Below are 24,278 nucleotides of genomic sequence, written 5' to 3'. Positions count from 1 at the left end.
AAACATAAATGGGAGCTCTTGGTATTCATGATTCATTTACTGACTTGACCAATATTTATCAAGCACCTATCATGTCCCACTAAAGGAGCTAAACGCCTGAATTAAAGATACATAAAACAGTCCTTGCTCTCAATACAATCGCAATCCAGCCACTCTGCAGAAAGGAGGGGGCCATCTCCTCAAGTACCTCCTCTTGTTATCTACTTCAACTCTTCAAAGTCAGAAACATAAACTAGTATTAAAATCAGAATAAAGATGATAATGCTTCCCTGTATCCTATATTTTTGAAATTAATTACAGGTCATCTTAGTCGTCATTTTAATATAAAAGCTAAAGTAAAAGAGTCTAGTTAATTCATCTGAACAGTTATCTTATAAATGGATATTTACAAATAAGAAAAGACACCAAATGTTTCCAGAATATAACTCTATCCTGATTTTCAAAAACACAAGGCACTCAGTGGTAGACAAGATTGCTATCACCACTACCATTCACGTATGATCTTTCACTAAAATCCCTTGACAATTTTGGAAAAATTCTTAAAAAGTAACTTTCAATGGTGCATCATTTTAACATTAATGAAATATTATAAATGGGTTTTAAGTTATAATTTCTTAGCTCCTTTCTACCTCTAAAGCCTAACATGAAGCCACAGTAATCTAAAAACAAACAAAAACCAAAAATAGGATCCAAGGAATAAACTTCGCATAGGCAACTAATCTAGGTGTTTTGTTTGTTTGTTTTTAGAGAGAGAGAGCACACACAGAGCACATGCAGGGGCAGGGGGAGGGCAGGGCGAGAGGAAGAGAGAGAATCTTAAGTAGACTCGAAGCTCAGCACAGAGCCCCATGCAGGGCTCAATCTCACGACCCTGATGACCTGAGCCAAAATCAAGAGTAGGACACTTAACCGACTGAGCCACCCAGGCACCCCACTAATCTAGGTTTTAATTCTTGTTGTTTGCTGCCTCTGAGATACATTTAAAAGTCAATTTATTGAAAATACCTTTAATGTTAGTCAGAAGGATAACACCGATTGAAACCCTTCACCCAAGTGCAAAATCAACAGCTAATTCAAAATGGCACCTGGAAAATGTGTAGCCTTTCGGTGTAGAAATGCCTGATCTTGCAATAGCACCAGAGATTGCATTCCTTTGACAAGGATTTTGTTAACACATTCAGCACACCATGATAAACAAGAGTCTACGGCAGTAGACAGACTTAAGGTGAGACGGTCACTAGACGGACACATTTTCCAAGGTTCCTATCAGCTTTAAATTCTGCAACAGGAAAGAAACACTAGGTATAGCTTGCCCTGACTGTTGTTCATTCTTATCCCACTGTAATTATAACTGTGTAACCTTCTCATCACGAGCTCCCTAAAATGTGCTAACTTCTTTCTCCAACCACCTATATCTAAGGTTTATACCTTCTTTTTAGGGTCTCATTTTTAAACTGAATAGACCTATTACCACAATGAAGAAAACACCCTCACCCTCCCGGGATCGTATATCCTACTCGTTATTGGCTGCGGCTGCTGTAGTCTTGAATGTATAACATTCTAAGTGCCTAAGAAAACTGTTTACAGCTTAGCAGTTTTATGGAACAATGTAATCAAGAACACGATAACCACACTCTTTGTATAAAATACGTAGACATCAAAAGATAAGATCTGTACCCACACACGTCACTCCATTTTTCTCTCTGTTAACAACACACTGTGTCCATTCATCCTTCTGTTACCACGGCAATCTATGTGGCTGCTGAAAGATCCACAGCTTCCCCTGTTTCTTCTTCTTTTGTTCCAGGTCCTTCACTTCCTTTCTCATTCTCCATCTCTGTTTCAACCTTTTCTCCTGTCTCACCTGGAAAAGGAACCAAAGGAGATACTAAGAGATGCTCATTTAGCATTGACAGTAAAGTACCCGAGAGCTAGTGTCCAATGGGGCAGCTCCTGCTCTCTAGGTCATATTAGTAAGTTTCTCTGGTGGGGTCAAGAAAGGCAACTGCCCTGATTCTCTCAGATCCTCTGAATAGCTGATGTCACTTAACATCTCCTATCTTCGCATCCCCCTATATAAAATCAGGCTGCAGAATTACCTAAGAAATGACAGCAAAACATATTATAAATAAAAAATTCCATTTGTATTTAAATGAGAAGGTGGTCTAGGCATGCCCAGAAACCATTTTGTTGGGCCATGACAGTGTTTAAAGAAAACAAACATTAAACATTTAAAGATTGCAAACATTTAAAAGTCTAAATGAATGAATGAATGATGAATGTCTGGACGTTGTAGCTGCAAATCTAACTCCCTAAGAAATCAGCAAGGGCAACATTGGCCCCCATGCTCATGGATGGAGCCAAGAAGCAGCTGCCTCTTTTGATAGGATGGAGCACCTGCTCACTACAGTCCCCAGGGCTCCCCAAGACATAACATGTGCCCCTCACTTGACTCACTGTCATTATCCTAGGCCTTAACGACTTGAGTGTGCTAACCGTAGTCCAACAAATACATGCTTTTACTTGCTCCTCCCCTGTTATTCCTGGAGCACTTTCATATACCTTCATTAAAGCACCTACCTCAATAGATTGTGGTAATTTGTTTAAATTCTGCCTTCTTCCCACCAGACTGTGAGCCCCTGGAGTACAGGGCCTATCTCTTACTCCTACACCCCCCACACTTGGCATATGATTGGCACTCAAAAACTGCTGTGGTCATAAATGAATTACGAAACAGATGGATGAATGCTTTACTTCATTATACTATAGTATGAAGCTAAAATTTACCAAAATGTAAATCATGCCCCAGAAGAAATGTTATTTTTAAAATTATAACTCCAGTAAAGAACAGTATAGATGCCATTTTTTATGCTGGAAAAGTACATTTTAAAAACACATATGTCAAGAAATAATACATTGTCTCTAGTCTTCTCATAGAGACAAGAAGCCAGCAGGAGGACAGGAGCAGACTGACAGTAATTTTTTTTCTAGGATAAATAGGCAAAGATGAAAACTGCCCTGTAAGATCAATGAGCTGGGTGTTCTTTCATTAGAAGGTGAGTTCCCCCACTAACCACCTATTCAACTCTACTTTGGATCCCCATACCACATAGGGGCCTGATGAAAAGTGAACGTGGAAAAATTCTGAAATTTTAACTCGTTGCCTTCAATATCCAATTGCATTCAACAAAGATAACTCCAGGTTAAAAATTTTGGACACAGACTATGCTTTGGAAAATTTTTGCTGGATCACTTCTCAGCCTTTTGGCTAAGATCAAGTAGAAATTTTTTGCTGGAAAGCCAAAAGCCTATTTTTCCAGGTATGGAAGCCTTTTTGGTTTAGGTCAAATGAAGTCCAACCACCTGAACTAGAGATCCCCAGGGATGATCTCTCATGCAGCACATCTAACCAGCATAACTTTTACCTTCAATGTGTTGGTCATCATTCGTGTGACTTCTCCTGACCATTTCCATATTTGCTCCTATTTCTAGAATTCCCGCTGAATGCTCCATGCTTCCAACTCTTATTCCTTCAGGTTGAATCTGCTCCATGTTTCCTGGACCTTCAGGAGTTTTATGGAGCAAATCGTTGTTTACAGCTGTTTCCACAAACCGGCTTCCTTCTAATACTTCCGGTGTTTCACTCTCTTTGGGAACTGTTTCTAGAAGTTGAGACTGCTCATCTCTTCCCAATGTTTCTTGAAGTTGCCGCTCTTCAGCTGTTTCTACAAACTGGCTTGCTTCTAATATTTCTGGAGATTCATTCTTCTTGGGAACGGTTTCTGGGAGTTGGGCCTGTTCTCCCTTTCCCATTGCTTCTTGAGGTTGTGGCTTTCTAGCTGCTTCCAGAGGAGGGATTTTCTCAGCTGTTCCTAGAGGTTTCATCTCTCCGGCAGTATGTGGGTTCTCCGTACCTTCCACTGCTCCAGGAGAGGCCCTCTCTCCTGTGGTCCTCAAAGGCTGGTACTTGGTGTCTGTTCCTGCAGATTCAGTCTCAGCATTTCCTTTTAAAGGCTGAGCCTCTGTCACTGCTCCCATGTCTTTCTTCTTTTCTTCTGTTCCTGAGGTATCATCTTCGCCCGCTGGCTGGCGTGGCCCGGACTCCTCGGGTCCACCTAGAGGCTGAGTCTCTTCTGTGGGTCCTGGTGGATCTGCAGCATCGTTTGCCAGGGGCTGTTCATGGAGGGATTTAACACCGTTAGCTGTAGACACTGCTGAAACCTTGAGCTTCACGAGGGGGGGAGGACTTTCCTTTTGTACCTTGCCATAAAGAGTAGATTCTTTTCCCAGTGTACGTGGTTTGGGTTGGGAAAAGCAGGACTCACTTTCTTCTGTGGTTGAAAAAAATACATATTTAAAGTTACTTTTTGATCATTCATTTGAAAAAGAAAAAGAAAAAATCAAATTGTTGGTTAGTTTCTAGCCTGAGAAAGTGTATTACCATGAAGAAATAGATTTAGGGGCACCTGGGTGGCTCAGTCAGTTAAGCATCTGACTCTTGGGTTCGGCTCGGGTCATAGCCTCCTGCTGTGGGAACAGAAGCCCACGTCAGGTTCCATGCTCAGTGCGGAGTCTGCTTGAGATTCTCTGTTACACCCCCTCCCTCTGCTCCCCCCAGTAAATAAATAAATAAAATCTGAAACAAAGAAGATTTAACATTCAAGAAAATCCTGCGTACAATTGAGTAAAGAAAGGCCATACCATGACCCTAACACTCCCCAACTTCAAACTTCTTTACTGTCTTCAGCTCAAACACCTTATCTTAAGCATTAAAGTCCTCCAAAACCACAGTGTTTTGTTTGCTCCTCAGACACCTTCTCATGGTTCCTGCCCCATTTTCTAAGTAAGCACATTTCACGTTGTTTTCTCATGTTCTTTTCCCTTCTTGCCCTTTCTCCTCCTTAGCCCCGGTAGAAGATTTCAGAAGAACTGTGGTTTGGGGCTGCTAGAGAGGTCTTACTTTTTCCTGAAGCAGAATGGCCCTCAGTGAAAGGAAAGGGCCCCATGACAGAGAAGCTCCACTAGGTAAAGACCAAGACGTCTGGGAAGGAAAGTACAGGGACAGCTCAGTCTGAGTTTCATTTCATTGGGGTGGGGGGCAGAAATACGAAAGAGCTGGGAACCATGCATTTTAATTCTGGCTCTTCCTCCAGCTTTGTGACCTTGAAGACTTAGGTCCTAAGTATCTTATCTGTAAAACGGCAGTGAATCTCTCTCTGCTCCCTGTCTCAGAGCTGCATGAGGCGTCACATGAAACAGTGAACGTAAAAGTGCCCTAGACAGTTTAAGACAAGCAACTTGGCAACATGATTTCACTCTTTGACCTAGTAATCCTCCTTCTGGAAATTTATCCTAAAAGCATACATGTCAGGAAAAAGCTTTGGGGAAAAGTATATCATCTCAGGATTCTTTATAATTGCAAGAGCTGGCAAACAACTTAAAAGTCTAATAATTTGGGGAAAAATATACATATTCTGCTGGATGGAATGTTCTCGTACCATGAAAAAAGATGATTATGAAGACCACATGCTAATATAAGAACATAATTATGACAGAAGTTAAAATATCGGCACGCACAGTTCGGTTAATTGAATGAAACGGTGCATATAAAATGTGTACAAGCACAAGGTCTGCTGTACACCTAAGTGCTCAGTAAGTCAGCTATCAATTTCATCACAGTATGATTACAGCAATGTTGCTCACCGGAAGGGAAAGAGGGACGAAGGGAAAGACAATCACAAAGAGAGGGTGAGAATAACTGCGAGAAAATAAACCAACATGTTAAAATAGGCCTCTAGGTGATATACTTCTTTTTTTTCCTAAAGATTGTTTCTCTTTTCATTTTTTTTAAATTCTTTTTTCCCTAAGTTACTCCCCACTCCAGTTATATACGCATACATACATCTCGCTTATCTAATGTAAGATACACAACTAATATTCGGCTCTCCTCTCCCATTTCCCCTTCCCTAGGGGCGAGTATCTTAATTCATTTAGCTGTTTTGGAGGGATATTTTTCTTCTATATCACTAAGCAAACTGCTACTTCATGATCTCTCAGTTTGGGCATTTCAGTTCACTCCCACTATGGAAAACAAAGACTTGGGCTCCTTCTTCTCCCACCTCTGTCACTCTCCACTCTCTCCCTTTACACATTCACATTTCCTTTCAATTCAGCAATTGTATATCAGCAATCATTGAAAATAGGAATTGTGTTGTAATTTGGGTAAATCAACATCCAGGTCGATGTCCATAGAACGAACACGTCTGCTAGGAGGAACGGAGCCAAACAGCAAGCTATTACTTTGCGTAAATTATTTTTCATCTCTCCCTGAGTGAAAAATTGTCGTAGATCTTCACTTCCTTAGTTTGTGTATTATCATTAACTCAACTCATTGCCAATTTTTTTTCTCTATTTATTTATTTTTAAAGATTTTATTTATCCTTGAGAGAGAATGAGTGAGAGCAAGCGAGCGTGAGAGGGATGGGTCAGAGAGAGAAGGAGACTCACCGAGTAGGGAGCCTGACATGCGGCTCAATCTCAGGACCCCAGGATCATGACCTGAGCTGAGGGCAGATGCTTAACCGACTGAGCCACCCAGGTGCCCCTGTTTCCCTTTTTAATACATTTGTTCACATCAAATCATTTCCCACCCTGCCTCTGGGAATGGGTTTGAAGCCCTAGGTGGAGAGTAATTTAAGGTGAGGCTTGGAGGAGCAGAGTTTGGGAAGGACTGGGGGAGATTCCAGGCCCGGGGGGTCATATGTCAGAACTGGGAGAAGGGCTATTCTTTGGCTCTCCCTCAGGCCTCATCATGAATGAAGCTTTCAAATTAATAGCACTTTAGACAACTTAACAAAAGTGATTTCTCAGACCTATAAAGAAACTCATTAGGACAAGACAATTCATTTAGATCACACAAGGGATGTTCTGGTGATGGTAGCCTTAGGGAATTAACAAAGAAATGTGCTAATATACTAATCACAGATGTCTGCCAAATTCTATTTTCTGGTAAAATAGTTACTACAGTGATTAGTACTGTCAGTTAAATTAGACGAACGACTTTCATCTAGCTGTGGCAGCTGCGGGCGCATTCAAAGGCATCATTCTTCTAGCGCGGAAAGCTGCGGGGGATGTGACAACACACTCAAAACAAAGTCGCTCCATTTTATATTTTGAAAAACATATTATGCTATCAGACTAAGTCAAGTTTTTTCTCCAAAACCAAAAGCTATTTATCCACAGAGTGTCACAAACGTCCAAGTGATCTATCAATTTTTGCTACATAACTAGAACATTTATGCCCGTGATCACAGTATCAATTTTCATTCTTTTCCTAATCTTACGGATATATCTTGAAGTAGGCAAATGTTCTCGACATATAATATTTTTATAGTACAACCTGTAAATAGTCAACAGAACTGGGAAATACTACAGAAGAAATGTCACTGTCTCTAATATTTTCCTAAGGTAGCCCAAAGGAGGTAAAACATCTTTAAAATGACCACCAAATACTAACTATAGAGAACAAACTGATGATTACTGGAGGGGATGTGGGGGGGGGGTTGAACAGGTGATGGGTATTAAGGAGGGCACTTGTTGGGATGAGCACTAGTGTTGTATGTAAGTAATGAATCACTGAATTCCACACCTTAAACTAATATTGCACTGTATGTTAACTAGCTGAAATTTAAATAAAAACTTAAAGGAAAAAAGAAATAAATAGGGGCGCCTGGGTGACGCAGTCGTTAAGTGTCTGCCTTCGGCTCCGGTGTGATCCCGGCGTTCTGGGATCGAGCCCCACATCAGGCTCCTCCGCTGTGAGCCTGCTTCTTCCTCTCCCACTCCCCCTGCTTGTGTTCCCTCTCTCGCTGGCTTAAGATTTTAAAATCAGAAAGAGAAAGAAAGAAAAAGAAAGAAAGAAAGAAAGAAAGAAAGAAAGAAAGAAAGAAAGAAAGAAAGAGAGGGGGGGAGGGAGGGAGGGAGGAAGGAAGGAAGGAAGGAAGGAAGGAAGGAAGGAAGAAAATGATCACCAAAAACAGAGCAAGAGAGAAAATGCTCTAAGTTTAATGACACATTCATTATGTATTTATATTGATTAACTGCCTTCTGCTTGAATTTTGAAATGACTGTATTTTGGAGGTCATAGTTCTTAACTAACAGCCCAAAAGTTATTTCTCTTATGTGATAGAAGAGGGTAATCTGTTCTAAGAGAGGACAGAGATCATATGACCTTGAAAACAATACCCATAATGTAGTGGGTCTGAGTCCCGACTCCTGCACTCACTAGCCTGATTACAGCTCTTTGCCCCTCAGTTTCACTGTAAAGCAGGAACAGTATTAGCAGAGTTGCTGTGAGGATTCCATGTGTCGCCTTGCACTAGCACAGGGACTGTCATCACCAAGTGACAATCCACGTTAGCCATCACCGGTATTAGACCTCACTTAATAGCACTAGCAAGGAAGAGATTATGGTGGACAAAGAGAAAAGTAAAGTAATTTCATTCATTCCGATACCGGTACCTTTCTCTAAGCTTATTCAGAAACAAAGAGAGATCGGAGTAAATAAATGAAAAGGTTGGAAAACAAATGGTACTTTCAAAGCACTTCTCAGAGAGTACAATAATGAAGTCTTCCGTCACCACAAATACTTCCTTTCAGGCACCAGATTTCTATCCTTCATCAGATTTTTATCCCCAGCTGCTGAGGCAACTACAATTTTTGGATTTGTTTAACCTCCCTCCTCTTCAGCTGGACCAGTGCATTCCAGACCGTTCTGACGCTGGATGTGAATCTGATTCCACCATTTATTCGACGGTGCGATCTGCACACGTTCCTAACTCCTTTGGACCTCAGTTTCCTTATCTGTTAAATGGGGCTATGACAGCTGCCTTTCAGGTCTCCTCAGAGAATTGACTGAGGTGATAATGTGCGTAGCTCCCCAACACGGTGTGTGACGTGAGCAGGTACTCGGTAAACTGGGGGCAGCAACAGCCACGCGGGTGCTGATTTCTCACTACACAGGGTGTCCTGCCGAGGGGCGAGGGAGAGCTGAACTCCAGCCTTCGTGTGCCTGTAAGGCTGCGTGTGTTGGGTGGGGAGGGCATCTTTTTCCAGTCTCACAAAGGTCCTTTCTGGCCTCCTGGTGGCCCTGCCAATAACTTATAGCTAACATAGCAACAGAAAGAATGAATTGCAACATTAAGAAGCCTGGATAAACAGTCCCCTAAACGCTAGAAAGTTGTCAACGTTGACCTACAAAATCACTGTTACCCACGATAAGTTTTAAAATACGATTATTGATCAATAATGGGTAGTAGTCACAATATCGGGCATGACCTGACTGGCATTAATGAAGTCCACTGAGCTTTTATACAAATAAATATCTTTCATTCTGTTTGTTGGCTTTGATTTCACGTACTCACTGATTTCAAGTATTCAGTGCCTACTAGAGGCCGCCTCTGCGCTGAGCAGAGGTCACAGCAGTTGACCAGGAAGATCTGGTCCCTGCTATCCTCCAGTTTGCTGTCTGCAGGGAGATCCAAACACTAGCTACTTCCCTCATTCAAGTACAACTTGGTACCTACGCCTTACCTCTCACCCAAGAATTTCCACCTGCTCTGTCCACGTGGTTTTGTGAATCCCAGACATTCCTCCCAGAGGAGGAAGAAAGTACTACATCATCTCTTCTAGCACACTAACTTGGAAAGCAGTGAGATATTTTGTCCACACACAGGAGACATTCTATGCCTAATCTATATTATTATGTAATAAAAATTGTGGAGAGATGCATTGTTTCCACATCCAGAGTTGTTTAAAGATGTGTCTGTTTTCTGAACCCTACATTTTATCAAATTATACACTGCTCTGGGCCTAATCCTTTGGTGCTCATTATCTCTCTTGATTCTGTTGTAAGTTGATCCATGAACAAATTTGTTGTGACAGCTGAACTAACAGAACCCTTGTTGTAAGCACCGTTGTGATAGGCACACAAAGAAATGAAATACTAGGCAACATTACAGAAGGGATTAGAACGAGAGCTAACATACCTGAAATTCACATTATGATGGAAGCTTTTCAACTCAGTTCATTACCCTAATCCGAAATGAAAAGTTTCTACCCAGCAAGGAGAAGAACTTGAGGTCAATATTTCCTATCCCATGGCTGTGACATATCAGACATCCCAAACACCTCACCGGCCTGTCTGCTGGGTTTTCTATTTTACTTTGCTGCCACCATTTCTAGCTTCTTTAGCTGCGGAGCTTTGGGAACCGAGATGCAGCAGGTGTCAGCCCCCAGGGAAGAGTCTACTCATCTTCTCCTTTTACTACTCTCTTTGTCCTCAATTTCATCATATCATTTATCCAACAAACATCTGTGGAGCTACCAGTGGGGCTGCTCTAGATGCTTTTGCCCTTTTCTCTCACCAAAGTGTCTACAAACACTGTCCTCGTGTGCTCATCCCCAGGGGCGCGTTCTGCCATTCGGCAGATGTTAACAGGGCATTCATATTGAAGAGACGTGAACTTCAGCAAAACCCCATGTAACTAAAGTAGGAAACCACAGCCAAAATATCCTGAAGAGGGTAAAAAAAAATTGGACAAGCCATCTTTTCAACAGAACTATCTGGGTTGACATATCTAAAATTAATTTTGACCTTCCCAGAGTAAATTTGATCAAGTTTGAAGGTAAACCTAATGTTGGGATTTAGCTATAAACAAGACCATGTCGTTGGAGAGACACTTCTGGAACACTTGACGAGCACACGTGGAGATGGAGGGCCTGTAGAGGGAAAAGGCTGTTACTGAAGAGCTACAGAGACAAGTAATGACAAATCGTCACCTCCTGCAGAAATAATGTTCCAGTTTCATTTCCTTTGGTTTCTTTCCAACTCCTAGAAGATAAACTCTTATTTCAAAGATGCTATTGCATAACACATCACTTTTGAAATTATCAACAGTATTCACCACTAAGAAAGAGTTTTTCATTGACTGATGCTCATTACTGGCACATGGGGATCCAGCATTTGGGCAGAAATCTAGTCTACAAAATCGAAGGCATCTCAATGGACAAGGAAGAGGAGAGAGAAAGTGAAGATCATGTCTCTGATATGCCCAAGTTACGACACTTGACCGACCTGAACAGACCTCGCCCACCCTGCTTCTCTAGGAGGAACAACAGTGGCTCATGTTTATTGAGGCACTTTGCCTCAAGCTTTTGTAGATTATCTCATTCAATCTTCCTAAAAACTCCACAAGGTAAGTCTGTTATTATCCCTATTACACAGCCGAGGAAATCACGGCACAGACAGATTATGCACCTTCATTTAGGTGCGGTGTATAGCTCATGAGTGGCAGAACTCAGATTCAAGGCCGAGAAAGTCTGATTCCACCTAGAAGATTCAGGTGCTTTCAGGCACACCGTGGGCTCAGAACCTGCACCATAGCATGACCTGGCAGTTATTCTTTTGCTTGTTTGTGCATTTGTTGACTCGCAGGTCCCACCCCAGATCCCACCGAACCAAATCTGTGTTTGGACAAGATCCCCATGTGGTCAGGGCATCCACGGCCGCACTCTGGAGTCCCCAGGGAAAGGCAGGAAGGAGCTAGTCAGGAAAGATGAAAGTGATGAAAGTGGATGATGAACACACAGAACTGTTGGGGGTGGCGTCCCTCACTGTCCACGGGCATTGCTGCTCATCGTCAGACACCAGGGATGGTCTCCGTCCTCAGCCTCATGCCATAGTCGGCGCTGGAGATGAGGTGAGTGCACTGACTTAGCAATGGACCAAGGGCCCGGGCTGGTCTACGTGAGCTCCACACTGGAGACAGAGATTCTTCTCAAGCTGCCTTCATTTCACAGAACTGGCTGGGTTTGCTAAGCCTCTTCCTTAGCTAGGCCCAGAAAAAAGAAGTCTTCTGATTTCTCCTCTGAACTTAAGGTTAATAGGTGTTCTATTCTACCTTGCTCTCTAAGAGCTGCGCGCAAGTGGCTACTCCAAGGTGAGCTGGCCGTTCTCCCAGCTCAGCCACTGTGCCTCTGCCTGACTCAGTCTGGTGCAGGGTGTGGAGGCCTGTGGCCAGGAGCACGTTCCTGTGCTTGGGAAGGCGAGTGTTCCCATAACCAATCAGCAGATTTGGGACTGGGATAGAATACTTAAATTGTACAACAGAGCAGTCGTATGCACGACAGATAGGTGGGTGGTCAGTGTCCCCCTGAACCCCTAGGACCAGAACAGCAGTGGCAGACTGAGTAGGACCCCCAGGCTTTCAGCTGACCCCTGCTGTTACTCTCTCAGGTTAGGGATCCACATTCAGTTCAGATGACTTTGCCTCCATGGTGAGAAAACAGTACAGACCGCACTGAGGGAAGTGAGGGATTTTCTTTCCCAGAATGAAAAGCCACCTGTCTTCCCCCTTACAGTCCTAAGCACCTGGGAGGCCAGCGTGGGGCTCTGGCACAGACATTTGAAAACTGAATTGAATGAGCTTCTTCATAAACCAGGGCATAAGGAAAAGCTTGGATCTAGCAAGAGGCAGTTTTGACCAAGAATCACAGAAATGATTAAGTTAGAAGATTTATACTCAGAAGAGTATAAAATAAAAATCTACACTCACCCTTTTCCAAGTTCAGAGTCTCCAAATGGAGGATTAGAGACGCTTAGGAGGCAATAATAAGTCACACTGAGAACGTGTACCCTGGAGATGATGTGGTGTGAAGGGCACTTTACCTCTGTGGTCTTCCTCCCAAAACCCACAACCCCAAGAGCAATGTAAGAAAACCAGCAGACAAATCCCAATTGAGGGGGATAGACTACAAAATACATGGCCAATACTCAAAACTGTCAAGGTCATCTAAAACAAGTCTGACAAACTGTCATAGTCAAGAGGGGTCTAAGGAAACACAATGACTAAATGCATTATGGAATCCTGGATGGAACTCTGGAACAGAAAAGGGACATTCGAGAAAAATTGAAGAAATCTGAATAAAGCATGGACTTTGGTTAATAATAAAGTATCAGGGGCACCTGTGTGGCTCAGTCGGTTAAGCGTCTGCCTTCAGCTCAGGTCGTGATCCCAGGATCCTGGGATAGTGTCCCAGATCAGGACTCCCGGCTCAGCAGGGAGTCTGTTTGTCCCTCTCCCTCTGCCCCTCCCCCCACTCCTGCTCTCTCAAATAAATAAATAAAATCTTAAATAATAATAATAATAATGTATCAGTATTGGTTCATTAATTGTGACACACATGGCCTACTCACGTAAGATGTAAATAATAAGAGAAAGTGGGTGTGGGGTCTGTGGGAGCTCTCTGTACTATTTTCATAATTTTTCTGTAAATCTAAAACTGTTCTGAAATAAAAGGTTTTTTTTTAAGTATAGCAGCAAAAGTACAAGAGCATGTAACCTACCAAAACGAGATCTGATAACTTTAGAAAAAACTGTTTCATTAACTTTGCTCATTCACATACCACTTTTATGATTTTTTATTACTTTTGTACCACTTGTGCTATTACTAACTTAATATTTTTAACAGTTCCTTTCCTTTTACAAATTCACTAAAAAGAAAAAAAAGTCAGAAAGTTTTTCTTTTATTAAAAAGAACATAAAGTCAGAAGAAAAATCAACAAACTCAGGGATCTAGAACTCGATCTTGAGCAAAAAACCAAAAAACTTGATCTTGGTAAAGCAATAAAGAAAAATTGAGATTTACTAAAATTGGTGTTAATGACAGATCATTTTTATTGAGGACTTACTAGACAATATTCTAGGCAGGGGTCGGCAATTTTTTTTCTGTAAAGGGACAGGTGGCGAATGTTTTCAGCTTTGCCGGGCTTAGGGTTGCTTTTGCAACGACTCAACTCTGTTATGGTGAGGAGAAAGCAGTCATGTGATATGTAAAGGACTAGGCATATCTGTGTTCTTATAAAACTTTATTCACAAAAACAGGTGGTGGGCCGGATTTGGCCAGCAGGCAAGTTTGCCAATTCCTATTCTAGGCAATACTCAGGCTACCTTCTAGGTGCCTTATATGTATTAACTGATTTTATTCCTCAGAACAAGTCTATGAAATAGGCACTATTGTTAATTCTATTTTACAGATGATGTCACTGGGGTACAAGGAGATTGAGTGGCTCAAAGTCACATCACTAATAAGTGATCATGAACCAGGATTTGAAGCCAGACCCACATTCTTTTCTTTTAAAGATTTTATTTATTTATTTATTTATTTGAGAGAGAGAGGGAGATAAAGAGCAGTGGGGAGGACAGAGAGAGAGAGAAGCACACTCCCTGCTGAGCAGGGAGCCCGACATGGGGCTCAATCCCAGGACCTGGAGATCATGACTTGAGCTGAAGGCAGATGCTTAACCGACTGAGCCACTCAGGTGCCCCCAGACTCACATTCTTAATCCGCACTCTATACTGTCTCCCAGTATGTTGAAATTTACACACACCCACTAGTTCAAAGTATATAGGTAATCGGAGCCACTCATAATCATCTAGTCTATAGAGGCTACTACTCCAGTGTAAACAAAGGAAATGGAACTATGTGGTTCCTCTCAGTCTTGGGAAAAATGGAAAGGGTAAGAATAGGCCCTCTCAAAGAATCAACTAAGGAAAAAAAAATAGAGTTCCTTAACATTACCAACAAGAGCAAGGAGAATGGTTTGGGGAGGACATTTCAACAGAGGTCCTTGCTGGGGTGGCTGAAGGCAGATGTCCTCTTCAGTCAGAAGAACCACAGCCAGTGAAAATGACAGAGCAGCTGGAATGCACATCCCAGTGCTTCCTGATCTCTTTAATGCCGCAGCTCACATAGAATAGGACGCTTGCGCAGCACAGTGCGGCAGGAGGAAGCTGCCCCTGGAGCCTGGCTGCCCTAACGGCTGGCTTTGAAACGCTGGCCTGCTGAAACCCATTCTCACAGGCTGGGTTGCTCTGATACAGTCAACATAGGGACAGATATGTTTCCATCACCATAGACTAGAGAAGCATTAGCTGGGCAAGGCCGAGAAGATAATAAGGACAGATCAAGCAGGGCAGTCTGCAAATTGTGGAATGTCTTCATCCTGCAGGGACCCTTTAGGAGGACGTTTTAAAGGCAAGCCTCTGAATAAAGCAGAGGTCCTTTCCACTGAATGTAAGGACAAATATATTACAGGTTTGAGGAAGTACTGTCCCCAAAGGAAAATGCTGGTAAGAGGAGCAGACAATAACTGATAGACAAAAATATTTAAAAAAAACTTGGGACGCCTGGGTAGCTCAGTCAGTCAAGTGTCTGATTTTAGCTCAGGTCACGATCCCAGGGTCCTGAGATCGAGTCCCGCATCGGGCTCCTTGCTCGGTGAGGAGCCTTCTTCTCCCTCTGCCTGCCACTCCCCCTGCTTGTGCACGAGCATGCTCTCTCTCTCCCTCTCATTCTCTCTGACAAATAAATAAATAAAATCTTTAAAAAAACCCAAAACTTGGTTTGATGGTGCATCCAAAGAAGTAGATCCCGAGGACCTTTCTTTTAACGGAGAGGAGACAGGTCAATCACTGAGAGAGAAAGAGGGGCCTGGGGGCTGGGGACGAGGCATCTGGAACAGCTGCAAAGAAGCCAGGAAAGCTAGGAGCTCAGGCCATAGAGAAGGCTTGTTGAGCAGCCTCTTGAACATGAGTCACTTCAATCTTCAGCTTATGAGGTCAAGTTCATTTTATTCCTATCTTAGCTGATGTTAATTGGTGCTATTTTGATGCCCACTTTGAACTATACTGTCACGGCTACACTCTTTATAAATGAAATGTGACTTTTAGTGACCCTAAAGTAGAAAGAGAGCACAGGGATGTCATTTTTGCTGTCTTTGGATGCTTCCTTGATCGTGCATCTTGACTTTCCTATTTAATGTACATTTGGACACTTCACTTATCTAAACTAGTCTAATACGATGTGCTCATCTCAAAGCAAGTGTTCAGAGTCATACATATTCAAATGTCAAGAAGTGTTCAGTAGGAATAAAGAACACGTTATCCTGTCTTGAGGTCTTTTGTCTTATTAGAGAAGACAGGCTAAAGGAGCAGCCAAAGGACTGCTCAGTATGTAGTCTGGGAGAAGAGGGTCATCCTTCCTAGGTGTGGGACTCTAGCCACCCAGTCACTGCAGCCCAGCCCAGTTATCCTGGGGACCCACAGCCCCTTGGGCCCTTCCATGGGGAAGAAAGTGAAATCACCTGAACTTGCCCCTACAACAAATGGCTGCCCTTTCTTTTCCTTGCCTATTTCCAATGACCATCCCTGTTTCTGATCATACTAGCATCACCTGGCCTGTTTTGTCCACCCTCCTAAAGCACGTCCTAAAGACGTTTAGCTATTAAAATCAATGTGCGGCACCTGGGTGGCTCAGTCAGTTGAACATCCGGCCCTTGATTTCCGCTCAGGTCATGATCTACAGGTCCTGGGATCGAGAGCCCCAAATTGGGCTCCGTGCTCAGCAGGGAGTCTGCTTGAGGATTTCTCTCCCTCTCCCTCTGCCCCTCCCCCTGCTCATGCTCTCACTCTCTTTCTCTCTCTCTCTCTCAAAAAAATAAACAAATCTTTTTTTTTTAATGTGGGGTTTTTTTTCAGTCTTCATCCTTAAAGGGCAAACCTCTGATACCCTTGAATATATACCAAAGAATGAACTCTAGAGCCAGATGGCAACTCCCAAGGAAGGGATCAAGGAATGCGGACAACAGCAATGTCCCTGCAAATGTAAAGACACTTCTGAGGTCATTTTGATACTTTCAGACATTAACACTCACTTGGAGAGCTATATTCTGGTATTTTGCTTAAAAACAAAAAATGACCTAGAACTACATACCCTGAAACACACCAGGCGTTGAAGCCTGGCCAAGTGTGATGCTCTTTATCAGTCTTGGTGAGCTTTGCAGTAACCCCCCCACAAGGGTTAGGTTTTTATTTTAAACCCAATGTTGTAAAACATTAACACAGAAGTGAAACGGTGCACATTAGCTGTGACATGTGGCAACCTTACAGGTGCATGATTTAAAAGAACACAATGAAGCTTTGTTTGGCTGTGTTGACATTTTTCTACCTGATTAGGAGACCCTTTTCACAACCCACTCTCTTCCAAGCCCACCTCATCCAATGTTGCCTTCCAAGTTTCTGTTATTCCCTGGGTCCTGATTCCTACTCTCCCTCGGCTTTTCTGAATAGTACTCTCACCCCCTTAATCCCCATCTCTGTCAATCCAGCCATCCACCCATGCACCCGCTGAACAGATATGGCTTGTGTTCTTCCTACAGGTCAGGCCAGACAACGAGTTATGGCAGAAGTGGGACTGGACCGCAGATGGAACTGGGTTGTGAGAAGAGCAGGGGCTTCCGAGTCACATGTACTGGGCTGTAGCCCCATCACTTGCTAGCTCTGAGATCTCAGGCAAATTATTTCTCCTCACTAGGCTGCAGTTTCCTAGCTGTATTTGCTGATACTGATGCTTGCTTTAGAAGGCTCTTGTGGGGATTAAATGAGATCACAGTCTAAAGTACCTGGAACCGGGGTGCCTGGGTGGCTCAGTCGTTAAGCGTCTGCCTTTGGCCCAGGGTGTGATCCCATGGTCCTGGGATCCAGCCCTGCATCGGGCTCCCTGCTCTTCTGGGGCCTGCTTCTTCCTCTCCCACTCTCCCTGCTTGTGTTCCCTCTCTCACTGGCTGTCTCTCTCTGTGTCAAATAAATAAGTAAAATCTTTTAAAAAATAATAATAAAAAAATAAAGTACCTGGAACCAAGTGGGAGCTCCTACCTTCTCTCCTCTCTTATCCTCCAAGCCCATGCTTTGATGTGGCTGCACTAATCTCAAAAATCCTTCAATTCTATTTAAAAAAAAAAAAAACTTACTGTATTGTTGATGAGAGAGTAAAGTGGTACAAGTTTTAAGGAAGGCATTTAGGCAGCTATCCATCAAAATCATATATGCACATACCCTTTGACCTAGTAATGCCACTTCTGGGAAATGGTTCTACAGTTACGCTTGCACACATCTAAAATGATGTATATATAAAGGAATTCACTGCAGCCTTGTTTGCAACAGGAAAAGATTGGAAACAAACCAAATGTCCATCAATAGGGGACTGGTTAAACAAATCAAACAATAGATTATTAAGCAAGGGTAAGAAAGGAGAAAAACATTCACTATATATCAATATAGAAAGATCTCCATCTTGTTAGGTGAAAAATAGTTGGTATAATATATTTTATAGGGACACCTGCATGGCTCAGTCGGTTAAGCAGCTGCCTTCGGCTCAGGTCACGATCCTAGGGTCCTGGGATCGAGTCCTGCATCGGGCTCCTTGCTCAGCGGAAAGCCTGCTTCTCCCTCTGCCTGCCACTCCCCCTTCTTGTGCTCTCTCTCACTCACTCTTTCTCTCTCTCTGGCAAGTAAATAAAATCTTTTAAAAATTACATTTTATAGTGAAGATGGAAGAGGGAAGCAATACTTGCAATGTATAAACAAATTCTGGAAGAATGTACAAAAAACCCCCTCACTTAATAAGAGTATTTACCCATGGGTATGATTGGAACTAAGCAGATGGGGGGAACAGGTCAGGAGGTATACCTTTCACAGCATGCATTTTTCAAATGTTTTTAAATTTTGAACCACGTATGTGGTTCTCATATTCCATTTTAATTAGCTGTATGTAGTAACCACCCTACCACAAAGACTTGCCAAGCATTCTGTGTGTGCCAGGCTCTAGAGGGGACACAAAGACATACAGGACTTGGTCCAGACTTCTCGCATTTTAAAGGAAGAAATCCCATGTATATATCTAATATCTCCATGCAAGGAAAGCCTATTAAAATGAGTTTTAATGTTAATGATGTTCATTCTTCAATTACAAAGAAAAAAATGTTTGTCTCCTTAGGACTGAAATGTCACTGTGTGAAAATATTTCATTGAAGGCTGAAGGTATCTCCACAGTACAAAGAACAATTCACATAACAGCATGAAATTCAAGCCTCATCCTATTGCCTAGGTAACATGGACTCCATGCAGCTAGTGAGAGTTCAGGGTAGAATAAACAAATGATTATAGCTATCAGTGGAAATGAATTTGTCAATAATTACCATCTATTTACTTTGTCCATGCTGATGCTTACGCTGTAAGAACTCAGGAAGAAGTCTGCCAGAAACAGATGGCATTTCTATTAGCAAAGAGCAGAGCAAGAATCATACATATACATAGGAAGCTGGTGGCACAAGGAGGAAGGTTCAGGTACAAAGACCTAGAGACCCGTGGGGTCCATTAAAGTCCATAAAATCAACAAAATCTTTGTGTTCAAATTCCATCAGATCCTCAGGGTGTTGAAAAGAACAGAAATTCTAAACAGAATATGGCTCCAATATTTAGAACTCGATTCCACAAATACAACAAAGTCCACTCAGTTTAATCGTCCTTTTGGAAAGAAAATCCTCTTTCCTCCCACATCTTAGGGCATTCAGTAAAAATCTATGTGTGACTACCATGTACCAGGCCCTGTTCTATCCTTTGATAGCACTGGATAGTTATTTGACTATCCACCTGTGTCCTAGTCCCCCAGGCCTCTTTCCCTAGTCAGTCATCTTCGGAGGGGAGGGGAAGAAGCTCAGTGGGATTCAGTGTGATGGGTCAGAACAAACATAGCCACGTGATCACTAGAATGTATTTTCCTATTCAGCCTAACAGCTACCTAACCAAATAGCTGCTATCTGATTTAAATTTAAGCCCAGAAAATAAGTATCTTCATATTTTAATGGTACAGGATTTTAGAGTTGTAAGAGACCTCAGAGGTCATCTGGCCCAACCCATTATTTAATGATCATTTTGTTTGTAAGCTAATATTGCATCATGTATACCAGTTCTTAACCAGTTACAGAAAATCCAGGTAGGCAGAACTGTCAATGCAAATCCAGCCTACAGGCTAGTTCACGTATTTTAACACCAACCCATGCAGTTTTCAGGTTGATATTGTGAATTCAAAGAATGTCTGGTATGATATGAAGATTATCTGTATCTCTATGGGAGGGCATTGGACGTTTCTCTACATCTATGTACTCTGCTGAAAATATCCCTAGGGTTAAATAAATGTCTTCCAAATATTCCTAGTTTATATTTGGAAGTAAATATAAAGTTCATATTTTACTTATTTAGTGATACTTATTAAAATATGTATATTTTATATTAATATATAATAAGCTTATATATTACATATGTCACAACTGTATATTTATTACTATAGATCTTATTTAGGGATTATAACTAAACTATTATAATTATATTATTAAATTCATTAAATTACAATACTATATTATACTTTATTCAATTTCTTTTGTCATTTACATAGTGGATGACCACATCTCTAATGGAGATCCAAAGTGATTTGAAGCAAAAACAGATTTAAATCTAGTTGTCACAAGTTGGTTTAAGGAGAAATAGGTCAAGCTCTGGAATCCGAGAACCTGAATTCAAAGCCCAGCTCTGTCTCTGAAGAGTAAATAATTTGCCCAAGGTCACAGGGCTCCTTATCTGTGAAATGGAGATAATCATAGTACTTAGTCATAGTATTGTCATAAATATTAAATGAAGTAATTAATTCAACAACTATGTGCCAAATATTGTTAGGTACCAGGGGTACAGGGAGTAAAGGCACATACAGGACATTTAATAAACTTGGATTCTTTTTAATCTAAAAGCTCATACATACAGACTTGGGATTGTATATAGGATTTAAAGAAGTTTTGAGCTGCAGAAACAGGAATGAATTATTTATTGAGTCTCCAAGATCATGGAGTTGAAATGCTGATGAACATACAATAGTATCCAATTACAAGAGAGTATTGTGTGATCGGGGATCAGAAGCAAAATACACCTGTTGACTGATTCAATATGTGCATTGAGCAATTTATGCAGAGTATTAATTTTCTACACACTAAACCTGGTTGTCAGGCATTTTAACATTTCTTTCAGAACATCCAGGAAAACTTAGAACAATGAGGAAGGCATGAATAAAAAATGAAAGGGTGTGACTTATGTTGATGGTTATTAATACTGGTGATAAAATTTTTTTAAACAAGGTTATTCATTATTTTTTGAGAGGATTAAGAAGCCATTCCACCTATTAGATGCTTTTGCCCTTTCCTAAGAGTAACATTCCCCAGAGTCATGTTTTTATCAGTTAAAAAAATCTATAATGAGGGGTGTCTGGGTGGTTCAGTTGGTTGAGCTCCTGCCTCTTGATTTCAGCTCAGGTCATGACCTCAGGGTCCTCACATCGAGTCCTGCCTCCGCATTCAGGACGGAGTCTGCCGTCCCTCTCTCTTTGCTCCTTCCCCCACTCACACACATGCCCCCCCCTCTCTCTCCAATAAATAAATTCTTTAAAAAATTTTAAAAATCTAGGGGTGCCTGGGTGGCGCAGTCGTTAAGCGTCTGCCTTCAGCTCAGGGCGTGATCCCAGAGTTCTGGGATGGAGCCCCACATCAGGCTTCTCCGCTAGGAGCCTGCTTCTTCCTCTCCCACTTCCCCTGCCTGTGTTCCCTCTCTCGCTGGCTGTCTCTCTCTCTGTCAAATAAATAAATAAAAATCTTCTAAAAAAAATTTTAAAAATCTATAGATGATTTAGTGCTCTGCTTTTTAAAAAAAGATTTATTTCCATATTTTTAAGATTTATTTATTTGCTTTTTACAGAGAGCGTTGAGTGAGCAGGAGGAGGGGCAGAGGGAGAGAGAATCCTGAAGCAGACTCCCCACTGAGCTCAGAGGCCCACGCGGGTGTTCTCAGCACCCTGAGATCATGACCTGAGCAAAAATCAAGAGTCTGTGGCTCAATCAAATGAGCCACCCAGGCACCCCCATTTATTTGAGAGAGAGAGCGCGTGCATGTGCCCATGCATGGGGGAAGGAGCAGAGGGTGAGCCTTTTCAATCACACTCCTGCTGAGTGTGGAGCCTGAGGCAGGGCTCAAGATGGGGCTCTATCTCCCAACCCATGAGATCAGGACCATGAGATCACCACCTGAGCCAAAACCAAGCGCCAGAGGCTTAACCCACTGAGCCATCCAAGTGCCTGTAGTGCTCTGCTTTTTAAATCAGTATGCTACTCCTGAAGTATCTGGGATCATGGAAAGGGAAAAGAGAAACCAAAATATGGTGTATCTTCCTGAAGCATCAGTTTTCCTCAGTTTTTCATACTGAAACCAACACGGATTTATCATGGAACAGAATGCAAAATCTACCTGATTTCATAAAATAAAATGAAACATTAAAGAAATTGTTCCTTGTACTAGCCTCTTTAAAAAATTTTTAAATTTATTATTATTATTATTATTATTATTATTGCATTGGCCTCTTGAGAGCATGTTTGGGGTACAGAGGCTTTCATTTCTTTAGGAGAAAGGTTAGCAAGTATTGTACATTAGGAATGGATTTTTCCATCACTTCACATGGTTGTCAGTGACAAAGGGTTTGGAATCAGTTTTATATATGGTTTTAATGACTGCCTATTTCCAAACTTTTTATTGCTTTCTGTTATCTACTGAAATTAGAAATAAATTTATCATACACCACAAAAATGAATGCAACACAACATACTTCTGACTAGGACATAGTGTCTGAAATTTGAAACAGCATTCATGAAAACCCTGTGCTTTCTACTACAAAATCAGAGGAAGATATTTCTGTTATTGGAATAACACAAGGTGCTAAAAGAAGATCTCTGAAAAGGAATTAACTGGAATATAAAATTTCCCCTAGGGTTAGCTTCCAATATCATTGCAAACTAACTTGAAGGAATTTGCTTAACCTTTGAAACTTTGTCAAAAATGTTAGCCATTCAAAATCTAAGAAGGGCACATAAAACCCAGTCATTCTCTGGTTCATTAATCTGTTTTTACTCTTTTCACAGCACTTCTCACTGTTAGAAACTTATCTTAATCATTTAACTTGTTTATTTCCTGTCTCTTGGGCCCCTAACCCCCAAAAGTAGGGTCACTTGTATCTCCAGCACCCAGCCAGGCACCTGGCTATCACATAATAGACGTTCAAAATACACTTGTTGAATTTCGGTGATGACCACTTTTTATCACCCGGATATTTGTCAAGAAATACTGAAGCCAAGGAAAGCGGATCTGATCTCTTCAACAGTGCAGGAACCTACCTGATGGAGTGAATGTCCACCTGTACTCTCCGCATCCTTTACCAGCTTTGATGCTGAAATGCGGACTAGAGGGCAAGGTCTCGATAGAAAAACGAGTATCACGTCTCTCCTTAAGACAGAAACTAATGGTTCCCAGTTCCCAGTGAATTTGCAGCTTTCTACAATCTGAAAGTTCGTACTTTAGGAGATGAAAGAGCACGTCGTGTAAGGGCAGGAAAATATTCATCCGTTTAAGGGCATCCGCGGCCAACCGCGGTAGGGATTTAACACCACCTCCCCGATCACCAGGCGGTTAGGGTAACCCGGGGCCGAGCCCTTGACCTCCCGCATTGGGCAGCGTGCGCGGCTGGGCGCAGAGGGACCTCCACACCGCGGGTCCAGCAGCCGCGCTCCGGTTTTCCAGAGGGAGTCGCGCAGCGTTCAGGGTGCACTCCCGTCCTCAGCGAGCAGCCCGCCCCCTGCCGGGCGGGGCGGACCCCAGTCGCACCTTTCGGACCCCCGGGGCGCAAGCCGACCCGAATCCCGAGGCCCGGGCGGGGGTGGGGCTGGGTCCCCTGCTCACCGCTGCGGAACCTGCTGCCGTCGCCGGCCTTGTTGAGGGCGCTGCTGGAGCAGCCCATAGCGGGCAGAAGGGCGGCCTTGTGAAACAGCGCAGCCACCTGTCGGAACCCGGCTCCGATCCCGCGCAAACTGCCCCGGCGGCGGGGCTGCTCCTCCAACTCTGCCCGCTCGGACCGGTGGGTGCGGAGCGCAAGCGCACAGCGGAGCGCGGGGGTGCCGGTGCACACACCTGGGGAGGCAAGGTTGCGGCGCAGAGGTGGAAGGGGCCAGCGGGCCAGGGAGGGGAGAGCTAGGAAGCAGGAGAGGACAGGGACAGGAAGCCAGGTGAGCAGAAGGTGGGGAGTGCAGTCAAGGAGGAGAGGGAAAAGACCTCAGAAGCAGGGAAACGAACGATATCCCAGAGAGGGCGAAGGGCTGGGAGGGCCCATCTGAATCATCACTAAATAGCTGGGGAGGGGAGGAGGCAACTGTGGCCAGTGGCTATTGATTGGTAGACTAGCTTTGGATGGCAGTCTTATTCTTACATAACGTCAGTACTGTTACCACGAGGAAGTTT

The 24,278-nt window shown here is 42.7% G+C and overlaps 1 protein-coding gene across 1 annotated transcript; it reads right to left on the bottom strand.

The window, feature by feature from the left end:
* Positions 1 to 1,751: 1,751 nt before the first annotated feature.
* ERICH5 (glutamate rich 5) lies at positions 1,752 to 23,781 on the bottom strand. Its single transcript, XM_008689195.2, has 2 exons — positions 23,724 to 23,781; positions 1,752 to 1,864 (listed from the first exon to the last, which is right to left on the bottom strand). The coding sequence occupies exons 1-2, from the start codon at positions 23,779 to 23,781 to the stop codon at positions 1,752 to 1,754; spliced, it is 171 nt and encodes a 56-aa protein (XP_008687417.2).
* Positions 23,782 to 24,278: the final 497 nt, after the last annotated feature.

Source organism: Ursus maritimus, unplaced genomic scaffold (genome assembly GCF_017311325.1).
Source record: "Ursus maritimus isolate PB19 unplaced genomic scaffold, ASM1731132v1 scaffold_9, whole genome shotgun sequence".
In the NCBI taxonomy this organism is placed as follows: Eukaryota; Metazoa; Chordata; class Mammalia; order Carnivora; family Ursidae; genus Ursus; species Ursus maritimus.
The sequence above is the reverse complement of the archived record's forward strand: the minus strand, read 5'-3'. Positions and strand labels throughout refer to the sequence as shown.